Source organism: Platichthys flesus, chromosome 3 (genome assembly GCF_949316205.1).
Source record: "Platichthys flesus chromosome 3, fPlaFle2.1, whole genome shotgun sequence".
Lineage (NCBI taxonomy): Eukaryota > Metazoa > Chordata > Actinopteri > Pleuronectiformes > Pleuronectidae > Platichthys > Platichthys flesus.
Window position 1 is genome coordinate 5,118,143 of NC_084947.1, and position 25,978 is coordinate 5,144,120.

Genomic DNA, 25,978 nt, shown 5'->3' on the forward strand with positions numbered 1-25,978 from the left:
AGGTTGTTTCCTTTAAGTACACCGGGATTCTTTCTGGCAGTTGCCGAGGACATAAAGTGTAATCCTCTAATGACAGTCAGGCCCGGCTTGGCTCACGTATTACTGTGAAGAGGTAGAAGCTACAGCAGATCCTGTTAGTTTCAATTTGCTTACTGCTGCTGAGCCAGCACACTGAACGGAATGATAAGGAACCGGGATTGTACCTAATCCTTCTATCGCCCTCCGTCTCTGTCTCTCCTCCTCAAACTAACCACCACCAGTTCATCTGTCATCACCCCTGGCTGTGGGCGGAAGCCAATAACTGTTCCCCTGATGCCACGTGAAGAGAAGTACGTTTTATTGTCTAGCACATCGACTCATTCTCATTTCTTTCTAAGCAGGGGGAAAAGAAGCTGAGCATCTTGTTTTGTTTTTTTCTCATTCTGCTTTTTGCCTTCTCCCCTGGCAGTACAGAGGGTTTGAAAAAGGCAGCTGTGCTAAAGCCTTCCCTTGGTTTCTCTGACATTATGTGGCAAAGCAGAGTTGGCAGTCAAAGCAGCATAATCCGGACCCCCTACCATCTGCCTTGAATGTGACCCACACTCATGCTTTGAAGGAAGGGTGCACACAAAAAATGTGACCACAATTTTAATCGTATTGTGAATGATTTATTCATACGTTTTTGGTCGTACGCAGCCTGGCACACCGGATCTCTCTGCATCTGCTCTTATATGGAGGCAGCCGGAATTGGTGCTTTAATATACTAGTGTACTTCATGACTTCACGCCACTCTGCTGTTAAGTAGGGGAGCGTTTCATGTGAGTGATTCACCTTGAGTGAAAACTAGTCAGACTCAGTGAAACACTGCTGAGAACATATTTCATGTTTCACCTTTGAAAGAGTTTTTTTTTTTTCCTGTTCATTGTGCTTCATTCGTCTGCTGTCAGAGCCGTTTCATGTAGCTCAGAATTTGAATTTCCACTCAAAGGGAGAACCTCTGCCTGAACCGCAAACTCTGGAGGAAGCTGCAGCGGAGGAAGGAAGCGACCCACAAACACACCTACGTGCGTGAGTGTGTATGTGTGGTGGAGGAAAAAAGGCGAGCTCACAGTGGCTGATGGATCTGAAGAGCCGTCTCCAGGAGGGCTGTATTTGTATTCACACAGCAGGAAGAGATTTGGGCGAAGGATTATTCATAAGGAACGAGAGATAATCGCAGACATCGCAAATAGAAGTTGTTATTTGTTGGGAATTATTTGTTTGGATATTGATACATAAAAGTAAATGAGATGTTGGGGATTACAATGGTATGTTAACGGCTGGATCAGCATCAGTTTTGACACATTTATTATTCAGACTCACGTTTGTCCTCTTTCAAAAGGGTTAATCAGTATAGAGAATGAAGGGATGGACAATGTCCTTGTTTGCCTATATTGTGTGTAATACATATTTTGCCATTGTCGACAATGACAATGTTTAGTTTGTGATTGAATACACGCAGCAAACTCCAATATCTGTGATTTTTATATATAGAATATGTATTTTTCTATGCATTGCGGCTTTGTTTTCCTTCATGGTTATTAAATAGAACTGTGGATCATTCCATTTTCTTTTGACTTGAAAGAAGAAACACAAAGCACACAACTGTCTTGGTTGTGTTTCTACAGTGATGTACTGATATTTAGTACATGCTTCATTACAAGTTGATTGAGACGACGAAAATAAAATGAACAAGTAAATGAAGGTCTTTGACATATCGTGCAACTTTAGACAATAAGTCATGAACGGACCTTTTTCACAGCAGCTATTCTGATGTGAAATGATAGAATAACAGTGTGAGTCAATAAAGTCATTAGTGTTCATTACCAAAACGGCTGTTGTTGGTTTAAATGTACATTATGACAATAGATCCATTACAAGAAAATACTTTGGGCAATGATTAAACCAAATTACTACAAAAAGAAATAGTAGATCTCACAATCAGAGCCTGTGTGTGTGTGTGCATTGTGTGTTTTAAATGTGTGTGTATTATTGTGGATGAGCGTTAGCCCTGCCGGGGGGGGGGGGGGGGGAGGGGGGGGGGGGGCAGTGTGACAGCTCTCAGACTGAGCCTGGGGAGAACCGGACCATCTCATACAGGATTTTTGCAGCAGATGGTTGTCTGCCTGGTCGGGGCGAACGGCCGCGCTCCCTGCCCTCGTCTCTGACACCGTGTCATCCTTTTCCAGTACGGAGGGCAGCTGAAGGCCAGTGGTTTCTCACACAGGAGCGTGCCCTTGGAGCAGGAACACAGCCGGCTCATTTATCGCAGTCTGTAAGAACGCTTTCACTTAAAGACCTTTGTTATTAAACTGGGATGGGTTGTGGGGTGTTGATGACCCACATGAGGAGCTCTTAAGAGCTATAATCAGCTCTGAACTCACATCTCCCAGTCTTACCATTTATCTCCATTCATTCTGCAAACCCAGACTTTGCTCCCGTGTTGCGTCACGGGTTCAAGGCTTTGCTTTGTGGATGTCGGATTTGAGTAAGAATCGTTAAGGTCGTTTTAATTGGGTTTCCCCAAGATCATGACCTTTTTTTTTTTTTTTATTGTCAGATCAAAAGGTTTGCTCAGGTAAAGTGAGAAATCTGTGAAAGAAGATAATGATCTCACAGACTCTGGATTGGGAAAGAAAGACTTTACCGCGGAGGAATCAAATATTTATGATGCATTTGGAACAAATCCCATCATGTATTCGCCTCTGCAATTTCCTTTGAATGCAGAGCAGTGGGAAAGAGGCGGGAGCTCTGTGCTGCTCTCTCCAGAGACGCCTGTAGACAAATGCTGGCTATATCAAAACTTCAGTGAGGGAGGTGACAATGTCAGCTGCTGAACTGCGGGGGAGTACAAACTGCACACATAGAACAGGGTGTTTGAGACATTGCGCTGGAGCCGGGCTCAGGTCTGTCTTTCCCAAGGTTTCTCTACTGACACCTAATGGCTAGACTGATATAAAATATTCAAATGTGTCCAAATATTTAGAGAACGAATGTAGACACGGCTCAAAAATCATATTCTTACAACAGCAGGGTCTCTCCAAATAAATCCACTTTAACGGGTTCTGTGTCTCAGACGCCTTCTTTCTTCCACTTTCTGGTTATAAATTATAAGGATCCCCTTTTCACTTTTTATTTCTCTCCTTTTTCTGCTTTTATGCGCTGCTTTATTTATGGAAATAGACAGTAGTGGCATTTTATACTACACCCCATAATGAATTATTAAATCAGTGACCTATGAAAATCAATCAATTATTTGTTTTACGACTTTAAATCTGACTCTATCTTGGTGTTTCAGAATTTAATTAAATGAAAAAATTTGGTTTAAAATGTGACTACTATTCATGATGTATCTTATGTAAGAAATATACCCATTACCTACACATTGCTGCAGTTCCAGTGCTTGGTTTAAACTAACAAACCAACCGCACCATTAATGTGAAGAGGAATAGTATTGAAGACCAGACACACAGCCAGGAGATAAAACAGATTCCTTCTTTTTTCAATGACTTGAAGGTTATTTATTCAAGACTTCCCTCTCCTCACAACAAGCCAGGAACAGCAGGATGGCACGGTGAGCTACAGCTTCTGTTTTATTCCCTGGGAGAGTGTCAGGAGTTTAAAACCACTGTTCAACAATAATTGAAATGCACATGTTGTCTGAAGACTGGAGGCTTTAACCAAGGATGAGGGAAAATAACAAACAAGACAAAAACGTAGCAGCAGATACTCTTTCGGGAAGCACAGGAAATCAGCAATGAGGCCGATCTGTTGTGTGCTGCTTGGATTGTGGATGCACTGAGAGTTTAAAGCAAGTGTGTAGATTACTTTGTTCACCTGATTAAAGATTAAATAAATGGAAGTACCATATAAGGAATAAACATATCCAAATATAAGGGTTTCAAAGCTTTCTGTTATATTTAAATTCGGTTTCATGATGTTTAATACTACACTAGATCATGTTTATAATCTTATTTTTTACTCAATATAACCTTTAGATTATATCCCAGGCCTAATATTTGCAGATATATTTTGGAAAAGTTATTTACAGATCCTATTTTTGTCGACTTGGACCGATAATACTCCAAAAATAATAATCTGGAGATAACCTTCCGAATAACATTCCTACCAAATTGGGTGGAAATCTGTCGTTTTCTACACACACACAAATTATTTGGCTGCGGGCTAAAAGGCGGGCCCTCAGAACAGGTCATTACTTCCATCCACAAGCAGCAGTAATTTTGTCAGAACTAAATTCTATGATCAGCTATATACAGGAGACTGTAAAGACACCACGGTGTGAAAACCTCGGGGCCCCAAACCAGAAGCTATCTGCAAAAAGCCTCATCATTTTACTACTCAACTTTCATTAATGTGTATGTACTTTGTTCATTTAATTTTTGTATTTTTATAGTTTAGTTTAATGTAGAGCCCCCCCAAGGTACATTTTGTTAGGAGCCCCTGAAGTCCCTTGAAACGCCCCTGCCACTGTGCGGTGTAATTAACCAAAGTTTATCCAGTTTATGACCATGAAATAGAAAAGGCACATCCAAAGTTTCACCAACCATTGTAGCTTATTAATTTCAACTTGTATTTACTACTTCTATTGTAGTAAAAGGGGACAGTGTACATTCATTAACATAAACACAATGGTTTATATAAATGTACCAGAGTTTGTCTCTTAGACCATTTTTCACCTGCAGTCCCAGGCAAGTTGATTTTGAAAGGAGAACAGACAAGCGGGACAACAAACTTACATATATCTATATATAAAACAATAAATAAAGAAAAACATACACGCTGAGGTAAAATCCACAATATACAACATTAAAAACTCAAAAGGAGACAGAGAAATTAATTAGATTAACAATAACAAGACGAGACCAGATGATGACACATTTGAGAAAACACGGTTTCATAGCGGGATGGACTGTTGGTGTAAATGTCTTGCAACAGGTTCTTGAAATCTTGCATCAGGTTTTAAAGAACACCGGTTAAATTGATGGACTTTGAAAACTTTTAAGTATAGGTGATTTAAATGTAGTGCATAAATAGTTCTGATGTAACTGCAGACCAATCAGCAGACTCCTCCTCTCCGGTAGGTTGTGCATCATCCAGGTTTGCAGCCAGGTTACATGATGCTAACATGCTAACAGGCTAACAGAGCACCGCCTACTATGGCAAACACATTGCATCAGAATCGCAATTTCCGGGGAATTGGTCCTCACCCGGCACCCGTACATCCCTTTCTCAGTACACACTTGTCCCTCTTTAGCTGAAGTTGTGTCCAAAAGCGAAGGAGCTTTTGTTTCCAATGGCGGAACAGACAGTGGAGGAGAAGATGAGCGAGCTGAAGGTGGCCGGAGGGAAAAAGGTGAACTCCTCACTTCAATTTCATTCAGCAGCAGCAGCTAGGAGAGAAGCTAGCAGAGAAGCTAGCCTAGCAGCTAGCCTAGCCGCCGCTCAGACTCGTGCTGTCATCGAGCCACCCAGCACCGCGCTGCTAATGTCACAAGCTAACATGCATACAAAAAAACGTTGTGTTGTTATTTGTTGTCAGTGTTTCAGTCAGGTTACCAGGAGCATGTGTGTGTTTATGTTGTTATCTGTGCGGGACGTCACTTGTGCCACGTTGCAGGTGAAGCTAGTCCAGCCGGATAGTTGGGTTGAGCAGACGTAGCTTGAGAGGAGAGGACGTCTCGCAGAACTCTGTTCAAAATGTTGACAGTTTAAAAGTTTCACTACTTATTTATCAGGTTGCACAGGTGTGAGAACATACTTACATGTGTAGCATGTTTCATTTGTGTTCTCTAGTCAATCGGCTCACACTAAGTGGAGCATGCAGGTTTTATTTAACAGATATAAGAGGATTACTGTTAAAAACTGGTTTGGACGCTCATACATTCCCAGTAATAGCTCAGGTGGTGGTGGTGATGATGGTCTGAAGCATTTTATACTGGTGTTGGGTAACTCTACAACTCTATAATAATGGTTTATCCCCCAACTCCCTGTGACTCAGATCCTGGAGTGAATGTTATTGTGTCAAATCATCACAGTTTTGGTCCCATTGGAAAAATCATGTGGTTTGGATCCTAATTAAAGGAGAAATGTGCTAATGAACTTGGAACTGTTGAACTTTGACTGGTTATGTCTCATTTAATATAGGCTACTGATAAATTGTTGTGGTTTTACAGCTGCTTTCCAACTTTAAATAAAATCTAAACGTTACTCAAACAGCATTGTGGTTTATTTTAACAGTAAAAGTTGAATTGCCAAAACAGTTCTATTTTCAAATTGGTCAAATCTTCATCAAAGTTATTGTATAATCTTGTGAATAACTTGAAAGTTTGGTTTGATTAGCTGTGTATCTCACCATTGTTATTCATCAAGCATCGTAGTGTGTAGCTGTGTCGTAATATTTGTGTAGTTTTGATCCATGTACTTGTCTAAACCAGTTTTCCCCTAAACTTGACCTTAAACTTAGTTAATAAAGCAGAAGTAACCCAGTCATCTCATGATGTCATTTTTCTTTGAAAGGGAGGAAACGAAGGCGGTAAAGAGGGAGCAAAGAAGAAGACTAAAGGTGGTGCTGGGGACTCTGGAGGAAAGGCCGAGGTGAGTTTCTAATTAAAGTGTCAGAGAGTATGCACATGCTATAATTAGACCTTATTTCAGATTCTTGTTTTGCAAGAACTGTATAGTGAGTGTTTGTTGGTGTTGTCATTGGACACACACACATCAGGTAGAATGCACAGTATCTTTGATTACTGATTATTTCTATGTTTGTCTGTGTGATGTCAGCGTGAAACCTTCTAACCTCCAAGCACAGACCTCTTGTACAGACTATTGATAATAACACTTGTACCTTTTTTAAATAAACAGACAAACAGAAACAGTTGTCACATCAAAACAAACTGTTTCAGCAGGCGAAAACATATATTATGAATATCAGGTTTTATTTTTTCTATTTTCTTCCTTATATATCTAAATCAACATAAGAAATATTAAACATATCAAAATAATTTATATCCGTTGTCTCTTGCTTTTGCCATCATACTGTGATGTGTAACTACTTTAAACTGTCAATAATGTTTTCTTTAAGTAACAGTGACGTAAGCAATATGTAAAGATCAACATCAGGTGAAATGACCCACTACCCCCAATTTACTCACACATTTTTTGTTCTCATCCAGTTGTCACCACCCCCTCAGTACATAGATGAGCGTCTTGCTTTGTACACCAAGCTGAAAACCGAGCACGAAGCCCTGATGGCGGAGAGGGCGGCGAACAATAGTCGGGCGATCAAGGTGACCTTGCCCGACGGAAAGGTGGTGGACGCCGAGTCCTGGAAGACCACACCTTATCAGGTGGCCTGTGGAATCAGGTGAGTGTGATGATGATGAGACTTATGTTTGGTGACATGTGTCTCATTAAATGTGGCACCTTTCTTTCATGTAGCACAAAAAATAATGAAGACCTTATTTTACCTCTGTAATTTAATTTTCAAAGATGAGCTGTCAGCTTTATTCTTCCAGCCTGTAATCATGATTACAGTTTCAAAAGAGCCACATTATGAAAACCGTAATTGGAAATGACAGCCACCACCGAACACAAGAAAGCATTTACACATAGAAATCTCATCAGTGTAGAGAGAACTTTCCCTCAGAAAACCATTAGACGTGAGCTTCCTATACCAAAATTGTCAGGTTTACAATAAGTGCAACGATGTTTTCATGTTGTCTATCCAGTCAAGGCCTCGCTGACAACACAGTCATTGCAAAAGTGAACCAGAATGTGTGGGACCTGGACCGACCTCTGGAAGAGGACTGCAGCCTTCAATTGCTCAAGTTCGACGATGAGGAAGCTCAAGCTGTAAGTACAAGTCATCCCTGCTCTAACACATCGTCTATGACTATGTATGACTAAGGCAGATTTAGATTCTGTTTCCCGACATTAGGATTAGAGGAGGGAAATGTTAAATCAAAAGGAATTTTCTACGAATGATTTGTGTTACAAGTAAATATAATAATTTGCCCTTTTGGATTTCTCACTGTTCAGTGAGTTTAACAAATCTGATCATTACCTGGATACACAGCATTTGAAGAGGTTGTTCTTCTCTATTAATATGCACTTTGGGCAAGGTACCTGAGCATGTAAGATTAAAGTGATGAATGAGAGGTTTACAATCAATAATAAACCTCAAAGCCCTGTTATCATCTAAGTGTCTGAGCCACAACGACATTAAGAGGAGATTTGAGATTATATAAAAATGCTGAAGTCATGTACTGTCATAAAAGTGACAGCCGGTGGTCTCGCTGAGAGAATAATGAGACATTACTAAAGAGAAAAAATACAATTTTCAGTATCGTTGTCTTTACAAGGTACTGAACCATTTTTCAACTGTTCCTGCAGTTAGGGTTCATTTTGCATATTGGAAGCATTCAGAGAAAGTGATATGTATATTGTTTATGTGCTGTAGATGTTCTCAAAGGCTTTTAACAGCTCAGTGAATCACACAATCTTGATTTTACAGAATACATTTCTCACCCTTTCCCATGGAAATCCCGCTTCTCATTTTTATTAGACATAGAAATGACTACTATTTTATTAATGACACCATTTTTTGTTTATTGTTTAGGTTTACTGGCACTCCAGTGCCCACATCCTGGGTGAAGCCATGGAGAGGGTGTACGGAGGCTGCCTCTGCTACGGCCCCCCCATCGAGAACGGCTTCTACTACGACATGTTCCTGGACAGCACTGAGTGAGTGGCAGGAGATTTGGGTTCAGATTCATCTGTATTATTACAGTTGATGTATTTGAACAGTGACACAATTTCCATTATTTTGTCTGTACACCACCACGATATATTTGAACCAGGTCCTTCAATATTTGTTTGAGAAGCCGTCTCAAAGCTTTAATATAAGGTGATAACAGAATACTACTCAACCGTTCAGGAATAACCGACATCTTGATGTGTAATCCCTATATTCTTAAAGGCTCAGATTTAATTGGAAAAATTGACTGACAGTCCTTTGTATAGCCAGGTGTGGCCTGTTTCTTGGCAATGACACTCCGTAGAGTGCATACTCCTCCAACGCCCAACAGTCCCCTGAAATTGAACTCACAGATATCAGTTGCCATGATCCAAGGCTTCCACATCATCTGTTAAATGAGGGGGACCTACTGTTATGGAATGGACACGTATGGCTGCCAGTAAAACTTTGACACTGCTGTGTATTAATGATGAGACTGCTGAGTTGACTAGAAGTAGCATGATGAATTCTGAAGTGTACAGGGTTTTACCATCTTCTCACATTCAGCCAAATGCTGCAAAAAGTAATAGTCCAGAGCTTAACGCTGCTGATGGATAATGACCCAGAACGTACTGTGACAGCAACCCGTGAGCTTCTCAAGGCAAAGAAATAGGATATCATTCAATAGCCAAGTCAGTCACATGACCTCAGCCTACTTTAGCCAGATTTCTTTTAACTTGCTGAAGACAAAACTCAAACCAGAAGGAGCCACAAACAAGCATCAACTCTAAAACCTGGCAAAGCTTCTCGAGGGACGAACCTCAGCGTCTGAACCATTAAATATGAAATGTTTTCCGTCATTTTAGTTAGTTCTTATCACTTTGTGTATATCGTAGGACCTCACTGCCATGTCACCATCCCCTGATCGCCACTATGCAGACTCTGGCTCCAAATGTGCAAAACAGTAGCATTTGTATTTGGGATATTTTTACTTCATTTGTGGAGATTCTTAATCAGTTAATTTGATATTCTATTCCTTGAAGAGAGCCGAAAGTCTTAATTTGTCTTTCAATTTCATTGTGGTGGTTTACAGAGGCAAAAATAATGAAAACTAACAGTTGTGTTAGATAGCGCTGTGTAAGTTTGGTGTGTACTCCTATGCTTAGTAACTTTTAGTTAAGTTCACCGTGTAAGATGGATACTAAACACAACAGAGGCAGAATGACACTAATGCCGTCTAGCTGGATTTTTCTTGGGCGTGGATTTGAAATGGCACCTTTCAATCTCCGCGTATGAGATTGGCAGCCTACAAGCACATCAGTTCAAACACAGTGCTAGACATTACTTCAGTGAAGCTTTGAAAGCGTGTTGAGGCGCCCTCAGAAATGTTCAACATTTCTTACGCGTAAATAACTTTTTCACTTGACCTTTCCCTGAAACGATGCGCTTCTCCCCGCTCCAGGCTGCAGGAGAGCGTGAGGAGTGCTGTCTAATTAATTCTACAACCTCCGTAATGAAGTCATTTTATGCTAATGGGATTCCTGGAGACTGTTTTGTGCAAGGATATTTTGACATTGCTCAAGCCCTAAAGCCAAGGACTCTTAAGTATTTGCCCATGCTCTGCAGAGGTTATCAGTTTCTGGTAGTCAAAGAATTACGTTGGTCACATCCACAATGCCCTCTGGAAACTGTGGCAGATGAGATTTAGCAATTGGAGACGGTGTGCATATTAATGCAGGTGTCTAAGTGAGAGTCCTTGTTGAATGTGCTGCTCTTGTTTTGTTTATCTCTCGATGTTTTGGACAGGGGTGTGTCGAGCAATGACTTCCCGGGTTTGGAAAACTTGTGCAAAAAAATCATCAAGGAGAAGCAGCCGTTTGAGAGGCTGGAGATAAAGAAGGAAACTTTGTTGGAGATGTTCAAGGTATCTTAAAGTACTAACACACACACTCACACTCCAACGTATACTTAAAAGAATAAACAAGCTGTGAGGAGAACTGCATTAGAGCCAGGACTTTAAAACCACTTCTTGTCCTTTACAGTACAACAAGTTTAAGTGCCGCATCCTGAATGAGAAGGTCACCACTCCGACCACCACAGTTTACAGGTGAGTCAACGGATTCTGCTTCTAAAGAGAATCCTTTTTTTTTCTGTGTTTTTTTCTCATTGAATCCTGTGAAAAAACGATAATGATGAACAAGCACACAAGTAAAATGGCGACATGTATCAGGACTGCAATTTCAAGGGGTTGCCAATTACAACACTAGTTATCCATGCTCTGTATATATGTGATTTATTAAACAGTAGCATTTATTTAGAATGCATCATTAGTTTTGTTTTTTTTATGGAATTTTTACAGCATCTTCTGAACTAATTCCAGGTGCGGTCCCTTAATTGACTTGTGTCGGGGGCCCCATGTGAGACACACTGGGAAAATCAAGGCTCTTAAGGTCCACAAGGTGAGTCTTGTCTTCCCCTCTCCACCATGTGCAGCTAGATGGTTGTGACACCATATGTGGATTCATGGTTGATTAAACTAGATAGGATTTTGAGATTCTCTTATCTCTGCCCTAAGTTTCTGCTTCATTTGTCCCCATTCCTCGAGCAGTTACCTTATGTTTCATCCTCAAGGGATTTGATGCATCCAAAAGAACGATGAAAGCTAACGTAATTCTTTTTGTGGTAGAATTCAGCTACATACTGGGAGGGAAAGGCTGACATGGAAACCCTCCAGAGGATCTATGGAATCTCCTTCCCTGACCCCAAAATGCTCAAAGAGTGGGAAAAGTTTCAGGAGGAGGCCAAGAACAGAGATCACCGCAAACTGGGCCGGGTAAGTGCTGAAGAAGCAAAAAGGATGTCAGTTAAGTGTTATTTTAAAATAGTCCCCAAAGGTTTTTTTTGTAGTACAAAGCAGGTTGTTTACAGCATGTTGGTATTTATCCGTTCAGTTTACGAAGCTGTGACTTGACTGCACAGTTGCAATGGGGATCCCACTCAAAACAATTATGAAATACAAAGACAATATATCCAGAGGCATCTCTGAAGTGTGAGAATTGTATTCATGGTGCATTGACAGTATTATCTCAGCATTTTCTGGTAAAGATCCATTATCTAACAAAAAGAAAAAAAAATTATATGTCAAAGACAAATACTTAAAGTGTCACCTATGTATAAATCTATATATATTCTCAATTTACATGTCAAACAAGAAAATAAATACTAAGAATGTTATTATTTACTCAGCTGTGTGAGTGAAGTCAAAATTGACCCCTGTTTAAAAAAAAAGCGGTAGTCAGTGTGAATGCTGCTAAGGAAAATTGTTTTAATCTGTCGTAAATCTTTATTGTCATAATCTAACTTCATGTTTGACAGGCAACATGTATGGGCGTGTTTGTTTTTGCCATTCTTTGAACATAATAGCAGGTGTGGGTTAGCGAGCTGAGCAGTCGTTTGTGTGACAATCCTTGAATATATGATGAGCTGCTGCGTTATTTCATATTTAAACCAGTTTGGCCGGAGCCGCTCCCCTTTTCTGCCGCAGTAACAAGACGTTATTTATCTTGTATTATTCAGGAGCAGGACCTGTTCTTCTTCCATGACCTGAGTCCAGGGAGCTGCTTCTTCCTGCCAAAGGGAGCCTTCATCTACAACACACTGATTGAGTTCATCAGAGTGAGTCCGAGCTTTCACACCCTCACTGAATAACTGCTGTGATCTCTCTCTTAACTGAAGACAGAGGTGATGAGGACGGGAGCAAGTGAACATTTGCAGGAAGAACTGGGGAGAAGAGACTAACAGTTTTATACCTTTAGAGCCGGGGGTTTCATATATTCACAATGATGATATTTTTTATAATCTTTTATCTAAAGAATTATTATTCAGATTTCAAAGTGCTTCACAAGGCAGCAATTAAAACAAACGAGTCGGAAAATAATCTGAATTAAAAGACAATAGATGTGCAAATTAAAAAAGACAGTTCAAAGAAACATTTAAATGAAAGTAAAATATCAGATGAAAGTTTGTCTTATGAAGGGAAATTACCGAGCAAACCAACTTGATTTCCTCAGGCAGATAGTTCCAGAGCCTCAGGGCCCTGACTGTGAATACTCCTTCCTCATAAGCTTTTAGACAGGTCGCAGATAGCAGGCCACTGCCTGAGGATATGTCAGGTTACGAGCTGGTAAGAAGTTTTCTAAAAGCTCAGATATTAAACGAGGAGAGAAGCTTTGAAGAGCCTTAACGGTAATCGGTAAAATCTTAAAATCTATTCTCAAACATACAGGAACCCAGAGACTAAAACAGGAGTGATGTGATTATTCCTCCTGATTCTTGTCACAAGATATACTGCTGCAATTTAAAAGCCCTGTGATGGACTGGTGGCCGGTCCAGGGCATCAGACCTGTGATAGAAGGGTGACCGGTCCAGGGTGAACGTGGCCTCTTCCCCAATGTCAGCTGGGATTGGCTCAAGCCCTCCAATGACCCTCAAAGGATCAGTGGTATAGATAATGAATGAAATCTCTTTGACTGTCATATTATATTAAATGAGTAAGGAAGGTTTTGCTTTATATTGATGATACAACTTTACTTTAAGGTCTTAAATGTTTAGCTGAGCGTTAATGAAACGCGCGACCTCGGGCAAGACATATAAAATGATTCCATTAAACTATTTTAATACAGTAAAATGCTAATTCAGATCCCTTCTTATTAAACAATAAGGTTGTAACCACATCTAACGTATGCATTCTCAATATGACATTTACCAGTTGTGACCAGGTAATAGAAAAACTACATGGTGTGAACTTAACCTTTGAACACAATAATTTATTCAGAACAAATTGCAACATGTAAAACAGTCGTGATTGACAACGTTGAAGAAAAGCTGTTCAGCTTCCACCTGCTCTGTTACAGACCCACACACACACACACGCACACACACACGCACACACATCAATCTGATTGAACACACTCACTTTGTTAAATGCGGTGTCAATGCAGCTGCACATTGGATGTAATTTCACCTAAATGTGGTCATATAGATTTCTGACTGAAAGGATTTTGAGTAATGAAATCTGTTTTTAAGAAATGGCTCTGCCTACTGAAGCAACAAAGCACACGTCCAAATATTTGTAGCGTCTATTTCTGTTGGGATTTAAAATAAATTACACTTATTTTATTATTTTATTATCACTATCAGCTGTTTAGTATTTTAAAAGTGATGGCAAACAAAACATGCACCGACCCAAACGGCATGAAATCAGTCAGTCTTCCCCAGACCCCCTTCAGAATATGTAAACAAACATTAATGTGAATATACAGCAGCATAAACATTCTCAGAAGTACTTTTAAAATCTAACCCACTGCTTTTGCTAGCAGTAATGTAGATTTTAGAGGATGTACTCTATTTGTCAGTGGTTTTAATGGAGATATTTTGTAGTTGGGATGCATGCACAGAATTGTGAGTCTTAAACGTGAAACGTCCTTTGTGAGACACCTTTGATGTGTGTTTTTGCAGAGTGAATACCGGAAGAGGGGTTTCCAGGAGGTGGTGACACCCAATATCTACAACAGCAAACTGTGGCAGACCTCTGGCCACTGGCAGCACTACAGCGACAACATGTTCTCCTTCGAGGTGGAGAAGGAGACCTTCGCCCTCAAACCCATGAACTGCCCCGGACACTGGTGATGCCTTACTTTTTCTTTTTTTTTGTTGTTTTGAAAGAAGCATGGATTTCATTTTAGAAACATCAAGTGCAAAGAGAAACACACCCACTGCTGTCACACATTGGGCTTCAAGTCGGGCTCAAGTGTTAAATGGGTATTTTTAGTGGGTTTCTGTCTGTAACTGGAAACAACTGTGTTTGTCGGAAGCATTTTACAAACTCAGGGTGCTAAATTTTTCATTCATTTATATATATATATAGCAAAAAAAATAACCTAACACAGTACCCTGGCAAAAGGGACAGCCGTTAAATAATGTTTTACAACACCTGAATAGCTTATTAGAGTTCGCTCAGGGTTTTGTTATCAGGAGGGAAATAGCGTCATATTTCACTGCCAGACCAGTTTGTCATCCATTTCAGCGCAGCTTAAAATGACTGATGCTCTTGCCATGTTTTCAGCTGTTGAATGACCCAGTTCAATTTACTGCCGAGTGCTGCATTGCAGTGCAGAGAGCCAGGCTGCAGCTCTTTGTATTCAAATCTTTTCTCCTCTTCCCACTGTTCCAATCTCCGTGCCACTCACACGGGCAGCCCCTCTGGTGATCAGGCCCAAATGGAAATTGAGCTTGCCAACACGTTTTGTTCAGTTAAATCAAATATTAGTTTTAGTCTTTCACAGTTGTATTGAAGTAGCAGAGCAATTTTCAGTTATTGTGATTGCAGTTAGTAATAATGTATTTTTTATTTATTTTTTTCACCCCAGTTTGATGTTTGATCACCGGCCGCGCTCCTGGAGAGAGCTACCCCTGCGCATGGCCGACTTTGGCGTCCTGCACAGGAATGAGCTGTCAGGGGCCCTGACCGGCCTCACTCGAGTTCGCCGCTTCCAGCAGGACGATGCTCACATCTTCTGCACCATGGACCAGGTGAGTCCTGCTCTGATGCAGTGACGTCACACAAAACACACATTTTGGGGTCATACAAGTCTGGTTTAAAACCCAAACCTGATATCATATTTATTGTTTTGTGTCTTGTTGCTGAACGATTTGCAGATTGACAAAACAAACAATGATAAACGATCACACAGTTTCACCAGAACCATTTATAGCTCTTTGCTTCAGTGTCTCGCTGCCATAAGTTATTGAATAAATGCGGGTAATGTTGTCATTGAATGTCCTGTCACATTCTCAGATAGGACTTCCAGTGCATCAGTGTGCAGTGCTGCTGGTATTGACGCACACAAACAGGATTTCGGGAGACCAAAGAGATTTCTTAATTACTTTGTTCAAACATAGCGACGCAGCAACTTGCAGCTAGAGTCCCACTGATTCGTTTTCTTTCTATCAGTAGTGGCAGCGGGTTAGATGGTTTAAGTATTTGAAAGCACTTTGTACGTAAAGTAGTTCAGTTTTAATGTTCCCCCTTCACAGCAGCAGCTGCAAAGCACTGCTCGTACTCTTCGTCTTTTTATTATTCACAAAATCCAAACTTGAATCACACTGCGGAGGGTATGTTCTTATCTTACAGCCGCCATTAAGTTTATAATCAGGGAGTCCAGATGGTGGGCCGCATATATAAAAGCTGTTTATTAGGAGACACTTCCTTCCCGAAAGTCACTTCTCCTTGTCATTGTGCTTTATTTCCTTTTTCAAATCCAAAGTGCCCGATCAAAAGTTGTGATTGATCACATGCGATGCTGGTGCAATGATTGTCAACATGTTAAACCATTATATGAGGCTTGTATGTTTCCAGAAGCTGTTTTATCTAAATCATAACAAGGTGGATCTCATTTTGATTGCATGTTTTTCCCCACAATTTCCTCTTCAGTTATACAGAAAGATGAAATCAGACATTACACCAGGATGATACAATTTCTGCTGTGTTTGGTTTCTCACCCCAGATTGAGGAGGAGATCAAGGGCTGTCTGGACTTCCTGCGGACTGTGTATGAAGTGTTTGGCTTCACTTTCAAACTCAACCTCTCCACGAGGCCAGAGAAGTTCCTGGGGGAACCGGCGGTGTGGGACCAAGCAGAGAAGGTAATCAGGATTCCACTTGTTCCTTTTTATAGAGAGGAAAATGTGAGCAACTCTCACTGGAGAATTAAGATGCTGATATAAGTGATAGTATCAAAATGGAAATTAGAGAGCCACTCCACAGACGGCAAATGGAGGAGATTTGTAGACCAGGAGAACATTTATATTTTAATGGGCTTTATTCTGCAGAACCGCCGTCAGTTCTTCTCCAGAGAATCCACATCTGTGCAATCACTGTCAAATATAGTCCAGTGTGTAGATCAGCTTTACTTTGTATCTTGGGTTCAGATCTAATCTGCTGTGAAGGAGAAGATGATATATTAAAAATGAGCCTAAACAAAGTAATAGCAAGAGTGAGTGAGATTCAGGGAGAGATAATGATCTTTTATTTCTCTGCGCTGTCAGAAGTGGATGAAAAACAGATCAATACATATTCAGGTCTAACAGATGAATCTGTAGAAGAGAAGTGCCACATGTTTACTACCTCATCTCGTCACGTGTGTCGAGAACATGAGATCCGCTCATCGGTCTCTGCTGTCGAGCTCTGATTGGATGAGAAGGTGCGGTGGCTGATGTCTCCAGGGAAACTGCTCCATTGATTGGTCGATGTGCTTTGGTCGGACCATTGGTTGGTGGTGCTGCGTTCATGAGGAGAAAAGTGCTGCATCAATAACCTTTCAGGATGAATTCACTGTTTCCAGCAGCAGAAATCTTTTAACATGCATCTCCATTCTCAGTTTTCAGTTCTCACAGCTGAGTCTAACTCATCATTGATCATTAAGTTCATGGTTTAACAAACAACATGGATTATCATCTCAAACTGTCCCTTTTTATTAGAAATGGGAACATTCATGAAAAGTGGATATTCAAACTGAACCAGACCATGTAACGTAGTGTGCCTCGTGATCCAGCAGTGGGCGCTCACTATCAGCTTGACCTATTGCAGAATCTCTTGACCTTTGAATAAAACCAAGCCAGGGATGTTTTGCTGGAGAAGCGGCGTGTGGAAGTTTTTGTGTGTTTTATAACGTAGACTGTAAAGTAACAAACAAAGGTTTGTTTGCCAAGCGGAGCAACGTTAAGTGTTGAACCTCTTCTGATTTCCTGCCAGGGTGTAATAGAATATATTCAAACAAATTGTGTGTCATGTCAAAATTGTTTGAACTAGATTATTGTGAAAACTGTGGGTCCTTTTAGGCAATTAGTAGCTTTTCCTGCTCATTTATAATACATTTAGTTTGAATAGATGACACTTCGAGGGTAATAAGTCTTATGTACTGACTGTTTTGCCTTTCTTTTTGAATTTGTGGGTATTTTTAAGTGCACTTTCACTAATTGTGGAAGTTATTTTGAAGCTGTTAGTTCATTAGCATCACAAAGCCACAATAACCACAGTGTGAGTTTGTTGCTACTAAACAGAAGAAGCCAGAAAATGTGTAACTTGCAGTATTTAGCTGATTCTCAATGACTCCGAGTGTTAATTACGCTCAACGTATTGGAGTGTATCTCTGTAATTAACAGTCAATTCGGTGCTCAGGATAAGGAGAGCGGTTGTTGAAAGAGCAAAGAAGAAGAAAGTTCTAATAGCTTGTAAAACCAGCAGCTGCTTCGCTTGACCTTTTGAGAAACTTCTCTCCGAGGAAAACATTCAGTAAAAGAAGCTGTGAGTTTTTCATCATGAATGTTTGTGTGAACAAAGGTGGAAAGTAATACACACAACGCTGACTTCTAAACTTGGCATCGCCGCTGGAACAGAACTTGCTTCACGTTTCCCTCACCTCATTAACTCCCACAAGCAACCATTAAAATATTATTGAGATGTTAACATTTCTCAGCTCGGTGATTAGTTCCAGATGAGGAAAATGTCAGGTCTAAATTTACGGCTTCACTTAACACCACTGTTTACTTGTTGGTCAGCCACTGATATCCTCACAAAGCAGCCACTGTTTGTTTTCACAGCAACTGGAGAGCAGCTTGAATGAGTTTGGGGAGAAGTGGGTTCTGAACCCAGGTGACGGAGCTTTCTACGGCCCGAAGGTGAGCCGTGCACCACACTAATGATGTCGTTAGCCTGTGGAACGGCAGGAGGGCGGCTGCTCATGACGTGTGCTGTGTTCACAGATCGACATTCAGATCAAGGACGCCATCGGCCGCTACCATCAGTGTGCCACAATTCAGCTGGATTTCCAGCTGCCGATCCGCTTCAACCTCACCTACGTCAGGTGACTGGAGGAGATTGTTTCCATTGCTGCAAATGAACGTGTTATAGACTTAAAACCTGTTGAAGTGTGATTAACACAACCAAAGATCAGAGATTCATTTAAGAAGATATTGAGAATTCAATCTATGGTGGTAAAGGAAGTGCACATGCACATATACAAAGGTCATGCTCACATGCAACAGATATAGAGGTGAAATATAAGATCACTCGTGATGTGTGAATTTCTGCTTGGACAGTTATGTTATTTATTATGAAAACTGTGGTGAGACAAATCAAAATATAAAGGGTGTAGATCATTAACGGGAAACACTGAAATCAAAGGCAAATTTATGCTGTAAAACTCATAAAGGGAAAAAACAAAACTATTAACGGTGTATCTTGAATTATGAAATATATTAATTTCTGTCCCTATATTCTTTTTCCCTTCAAATGATTTTGTAGCCATGATAGTGACGACAAGAAGAGACCAGTGATGATCCACAGAGCGATCCTGGGATCAGTCGAGAGGATGATCGCTATTCTGACTGAAAACTACGGAGGCAAATGGTTTGTGAACCATCATTTTTGTGAAAGGTTGATTTAGTAGTAGAATTTTATTGCAGTTTACTCAGAGTGATGATCATGTTTATTCCTCTGGATTATAATGTGTGGGATACAGTGAGCAGCACGGCCGTCCGTCTGTATCCAGCAGAACTTTAATTTCACAAAATGATCTATATCAGGCGGTGAGGTCAGGGTTTTTGATATTTTATATTTTATTCAGGTTTTGTTGGTGCCGGGGGGGGGGGGGTATTTCTCTGGCTCTTCTTAGATTTATGGGATAGAAACAGAATCATCTAATTTTCTTACTAACCAACTGAATGTGTCCTGTCCCAGGCCTCTGTGGCTCTCTCCCCGTCAGGTGATGGTGGTTCCTGTGGGACCGACCTGTGAGGAGTACGCTCAGAAGGTAAACACAATACAAACAAGTAGCATGCAGCCATCAGGCCCTTAAATCAACAAGAAGCTGATTTTGAAGTTGTTTCATTCCTGCTGTTCATATGTTTGGATCGTTGGTGTCACCGGCTGTTTTCAACACTGTCACATCCTCTTTCATGATCCTGCATCTTTTAAGACCAAACTTCATTTCACAGCTCAGGCCATCGGCTCTGTGTCACCAAATTAACTGCTGAGCTCCGACAATAAGACAGCTTTTTAAACAGCCAAATCAGCGACCTCTTTATTTAAAGGATAAGCTAAAAGTTAGTGCCACTAAAATATTGGTATTAATCTTTTATTGCGAAAAAGTTAAGTCAAAAGGGAATGAAAGAGTCTGACTGTGAACCTTGACGGTTGTTTACATTGAATGTTTTGTGCATCTCAGCATTACATTAAAGTACATACTTAACAATAATTAAATCTACAAAACGATTAATTCACATTAAAATATAATTTGTTACTTGCTAGTTGTTTTAAATACTTCATTACTTGGACCAAAAACCAAGATAAAAACTAAACAAACACAGATTTACAGTTAACTGGAAAAGACGAATGAAGAGAAGAAGAATAGTTGTTTTAAATCATCTTTAAAACCTAATAGTCGAATGGTAAATGGATGAGCTCTGGTTCATGTCTCAGGTGAAGCAGGACTTCCACGCCGGCGGCTTCATGACCGACGTGGATCTCGACCCCAGCTGCACTCTGAACAAAAAGATCAGGAACGCACAGTTGGCCCAGTACAACTTCATCCTGGGTGAGTGGCAACACACTTTCTCTCACTTCCTCAGTCTGTTCCCCGCTGTCCATCCGGTTATTGACTTTCATTTGTCCTCTTCTGTTGAAGTGGTGGGAGAGAAGGAGAAGACGAGCAACACCGTGAATGTCCGCACCCGGGACAACAAGGTCCACGGCGAGCGCAGCGTGGACGAGTGCGTCGAGCGTCTGAAGCAGCTCAAGACGTCCAGGAGTCAGAACGCAGAGGAGGATTTCTGAGCTTATCCCCAAACCTGCTGCCATCCACTCGTCTTTCTCTCAACAGCAGCTTGAGTCTGGGGACTTCAAAGGGGCCGTGCGTTTGAAATCGTTTTTTTTTTTTAGTGAAGGATAAAACTTATTTCACGTTTTTTGCCTTTTTCTGATTCGACAAGTCTCTTCTTCTCTGGTGTCTTCTGCTGCTTCTTAAATAAATCACTGTTTTCAGTGTCTGGTCTAATGGTTACTGTCCTACACAGAATTAAATCTAATCAAGTCAAGATCCCCTCTGCTTAGAATGAAATACAACTAATGAGACCGGCCCCGTCTCTGAACAGCTTTACAGCTCGTGTCTGTACCACTGAATAAAGAACAGGTCTCATGGGTAATGAGTTGAGGGGATGTTTTTTATCACTATCTTAACCCATTTATATCAGTCATGCATTCAGGGAATTGTTTGTGGATTACAATTTTGATAATTAAACAATCTATTCTTGATGTTCTGCTTTTTTTTTATAACACACAAGATGCTTTTCACTTGTTTGGGGAAACTTGACAACCAAAGTTTATTATGCTGCTGTTATTGAGGCTGTCCATAGGTGACCTGTGTAAGAATGTGGACAATCAGATAATCAGAAAGTATAAACATTAAACTGAGCATCAAACAAAGCAGAATATGGACATTTGATATGTATTGAAATTGCACTATAAAGAGTTGTGAGGACATCAAAATAAAGGCGAGGTTAAATATTTGGCTTTTGGTGCTTCTGCTACTTTTCACTACTCACGTCACAAACTCAGGATTGAAGTTGAATGTATTAGATTGCATCCAATTGTCCACAGTGCAGAGGTGTAACAGAGGATCTTCATCAGTGATGGCTGGGGGTAAACACCTGATGCTTCTCAGTAGCAAATGGTGACTGAACTCAAGAATATTCCATAGTGCTGCTCTGTTACACCAAAGAAAGACTGACATTTTTCATTCTAAGTAAATAGAGACTTTATTTGTTTTATCATGAAAGGAAAATGTTTCCAATTACATTTAAGTATCTGCAGGATAGTGAAAAGTTGTGACCATCTGTGCTCCAGTTATTCCTGAAGTTCTTTCCCTATCTACTTTTGTTATTCCCATTAAATCACACAAAACTTTACTTAGATTTGTGATGCAACTTTATTCTTTGATTCAAACCAGTGGCACATCTTGCATTCAAGTCTCACGTTATTATTCCAGCCACAAGAGGGCGGTATATCCGTGTGCTCCACTCACAGCTGGAGCAGAGCTAGAGAGGAGGGACTCTGCTCTCACTCATGCCAATGGACTTTTTTGTGCAGTGAAAAAACACACCACAAAGTTTGTAAACAAAACAAAACAAAAACCTGAAACACTTTTTGTGGCTTTAACTGTTTATTCACTAACTCTTCCTCGCTCTCACAGGTTCAACGTTCACAAAGATCTTAACAGGTTTAACATTTGCAATCTCTCAAGATACTTCTGGCTCCAGGACTTCACATTAACTTTTCCCTGTTTTATTTAGAAATTACAGATTTAAATCACGAGAAAGTTTTCCCAGTTAATTTAAATATAGGAACATTAGCACAAAGGTTAAAGTTGGGAGGGAGAGATGGTCTCACGGTTGCAGAACAGGCAGCGAGCGACCAGCTCTGAAACAGGGCCAATGAAAACATTGATTTTGGCAGCGCTGCAAGTTGCGAGTAATTAAAATAAGTGAGAAGCCATCAGTTACTTTGGCCAATTTGAAGTTTTCAGCACCAAATAAAATATGTTCACAGGTTCAGTTTCTTGTGTCGGCTCCATATTTTACACAAACTGAGACGCAGTTAAAGAGAAGGAGTTACAGGATTCACTAATTTCAATGAATGTAATGTTAGTGTTTTGTTTTATTAAGTTTCAGATTGAAAAACGTAGAGAAAAATGATCCTAAACTCTTAAATAACTCGTCACTATCATAAGAATTTGAAATAAAGGAGCCAGGATTAAACTAGCAGAACAAAGAATAGAGATCTTCCCTGTGCTGGTAATTTGTAAGAACATCCTCATATCAGATCTGACCACAAGATGGAACAGCTCCACCAGGATCTTGTGGTGGTGATAGGGGTGGGGGTGTGGGTGTGGGGGGTCAGGAGTGGGGCTAATGTTAGTGGAGTGTGGGAGAGGAAAACATTTTGATAAGGGGTTAATGAAAAAGTCAGTGGAGTGAGAGAGTGTCAACAGACAGAGCGAGACAGCCAGAGATCTCTGGGGAACCCGGCTCGGCTGTTGACTCCCGGCCTCCTCTCCCTTCCCCTGTTGGATCCTCAGGCTCCATGCTTCACTGGCAGCCGGACCGCGAAGGGTCACAACGCTTCACTGAGCTGAGCAAACTCCTCTCTCCCTCCTGACACACGTGCATCTGAAGGTATCGATTCACATGTAGAGAAAGGTCCCACCGCTTCGGCCCTGTACGCAGAGGAGGGATGGTGGAGGGCTCGGGGGTTTTCTACAGCGTTCACTCTTCTCACTTCACTGTTTTTGATAGAATCTCTAGATTTCATACCTTTTTTAATCTGAAATACTTTGGGACTTGTATGTAAAAATATTTATTTACAATAACGCTTTTAAAAGCCTTACAAAATGTTCCTATTGACAAGGACAGCAGTACTCCAACTATTGACCTTCTTCTGAAGTAGTCTTCATTTCAACTAAGATTAGGGGCTAATAGAATATTCACACATAACAGAACATAGTCTGATTATGTCTCTCGTCAACTTTACATCCTACTACTGGTTTACACTTAGGGCACAAGTCATCAAGCAGTGGGTCACTGCCGAATGTCAATGTGGCAAACTGCTGTGAAAACTCCAAATAAACTTTATAATGCGATTAAGACGTTCACGTGTCTCCATAATGTGACAAAGATCTGCCATTAACTGGTTAGACTCAATGTTTCCTGTCTTACTTTTAGCTAACTACTCAAACTGGATTACTGCAACTTCTGCTAACTCACCGGAAGTTATACTAATAAGAATAATATCTTCATTTATAGAGAACTTCTCATGACTAAGTTACAAAGTGTTTCACAAATACAAAACAAAACAAAACACACAATAAAACTACATAGAAACCAATAAAAACACATTCATAAAAGAAGAAACAACACAGCAAAAGATAATTTAAGCCTGACCACCCATTACGTTCATAAAAACTAGTTTTGGGTATGATAAAATTAGATTCCACCCATAAACATTCAATCAAGAATAGGGTGGATTAGTAACTTTTAGCAAACAAATCTCAACTTCGCCAACCGACCTCTGAGCCTCAGATTTCATCAGAACATGTGACATCTCCTCGTTTTCCTCTCAGCATGAAAGCAAATTAATTACATTTACACAAAGATTTCAAACTTTTCCTTTGAAGGAAAATCAAAACTTTTAGAGATTTCTCATCCAATTTGCCCTTTTTCCTTTTTCTTGCGTTTGCTTCGTGCCCATGAAATCACCAGTAACTGATTCATGATCCCTATGATGAATTTCATAAGGTTGTTCCCATCAACACTTTCTTTCCAACATTGACAGCCAGAGAAGCTGTAAAACCCCCCCACGGTGTTCCTATCTGCTCTCCACCCTTCTCATCCCTGAGTCACGTTGCTTCTGGTCACAACCAAACGCATATTAGAATCCTCACCAAGCGCTTTCCTCTCCAGAACACTTCTCTGTCTCTGCAGCGACTGCCACCACCCTCACCGCACACAAACACGCACCCGGCCTCCTCCTGCACCATCGCCCCTCTGCAGAGCTGCAGCACAACCCCGAATTATGGTCAGCCGCTCGTGAAGTTAGTTTTGCTTGGGAAAAACCAAGCTGCCATCTTTAATATCATAATGTTACCAAATTATATGCTTCTAATTGGGAACTGTTTGATCACACGTTCTGTCATCTGGAGAGCTTGCGTGTGACCTTCTTATTTCCCATCTGCAGAGCTCGACCTCCGCTCGTGACCCAGCAGAAGTTCAGTGGACCACTTCACGCCGAGGAGAGGAGTTCTGCCACCGGTCACACCCAACACGCAGACGCCACCGACAACTCACCGTGGAGATCTGTGATGGAGGGCTGAGGTGCAAACACCAGGCAGCTGCACGTCACACCCAGCCGAGCAGATGTTCGGTGGAGCTAGAAGATCAAACTATGAACAACATAAAGAGTAAAGTTAAGTCAGTTTGTTAAAAAGCTGAAGGGATCGTTTGGTACGTGACCACTTCTCACTATAGTGGTTCCCAAACTAGTCTCTAATGAACGTGTCTCTATGAGATGAGAACTTCATCAGCAGCATCGTGGCTCAAAGGTCGGGTCTCATCCTTGCCACTACAGTGATGGCAAAATACCAATAAAACCATTTAAACTGACTTAAAGCTCATTATTATTTCCTTCTTTAACTTTTTGACTATTTCAACTGATTATCCACTTTCAGCAAACTATTTAAACAGTCAATAAGTTATTGGATAAGCAACTTTTAGCTGTTTATCTATTTCTTTTATATTTGAACTGTTTCGATTACTTTTCACAAACTATTTCAACTGCTTATCCAGTATTTTAGATTGTTATTTCAACTATCAATTACTATTTCAACTGTTCATCCACTTTAACAAACTATTTCAAAAGTTTCAATTATTTCTATTGATCTACTACCGTTAAAACCATTTCAGATGTTCATAAATTACTTTTAGCTGTAACTATTTTGACTGTCAATCTATTACTTTAGGCTTTTTTGACTGTTTGATTATCTGTTATTTTAGCGGTTTATCCGTTGCTTTTATTTTCAACAGTTTCCACCACTTTTAGTTAACTATATTTCAACTCTTGATTATTTTAGAAACTATTTCCACTGGTCATCCATTAAATCAGCTAATTATTTCAAATATCCATGAGGTTTAATTATTTGATCCATTCCTTTTCGTGAACAATTTCAACTGTCATTTAATTTTTTTACTTTAAGCTTACTGCCGAAATTATCTTTTAGTGATTTATGACATTTCAACTGTTCTAGCTGACAGATGAAGTGATTTATTTGGTGATTGGTCATTGTGATAATAAAGATCGAACAAGTTTCTTCTACTATTTGGATTTTCCAACCCTCTAAATATTTGATTCACGTATCATTTCCTGTTGCTACTTCACTTCAGATGATTATTTTCCATTGAGCTCTATCCAACAGGATTCAGGTTTCTAACACTCTATCACTTGAGCATGTGTTTAGTAAAGTTCAACATTCTTGAGTTGAAACTGCAGTAAAACCATTGAACCTGCTGTGACACTTTAAAACACCGACGTCGTTTCCAC

The 25,978-nt window shown here is 40.3% G+C and overlaps 1 protein-coding gene and 1 long non-coding RNA gene across 2 annotated transcripts; both read left to right on the forward strand.

The window, feature by feature from the left end:
- The first annotated feature begins 5,230 nt into the window (after positions 1-5,230).
- On the forward strand, positions 5,231-21,396 carry tars1 (threonyl-tRNA synthetase 1). Its single transcript, XM_062381488.1, has 19 exons — positions 5,231-5,392; positions 6,556-6,633; positions 7,212-7,402; positions 7,767-7,890; positions 8,657-8,781; positions 10,580-10,697; positions 10,816-10,880; positions 11,154-11,232; positions 11,460-11,606; positions 12,350-12,448; positions 14,291-14,457; positions 15,202-15,364; positions 16,339-16,476; positions 18,433-18,510; positions 18,595-18,695; positions 19,136-19,240; positions 19,571-19,643; positions 20,312-20,426; positions 20,517-21,396. The coding sequence occupies exons 1-19, from the start codon at positions 5,333-5,335 to the stop codon at positions 20,663-20,665; spliced, it is 2,175 nt and encodes a 724-aa protein (XP_062237472.1). The 5' UTR covers positions 5,231-5,332; the 3' UTR covers positions 20,666-21,396.
- A 2,957-nt stretch (positions 21,397-24,353) lies between these two features.
- On the forward strand, positions 24,354-25,044 carry LOC133938852 (uncharacterized). The gene is made up of 2 exons (XR_009915489.1): positions 24,354-24,476; positions 24,620-25,044. It is a non-coding gene; the product is annotated as an uncharacterized LOC133938852 (long non-coding RNA).
- Positions 25,045-25,978: the final 934 nt, after the last annotated feature.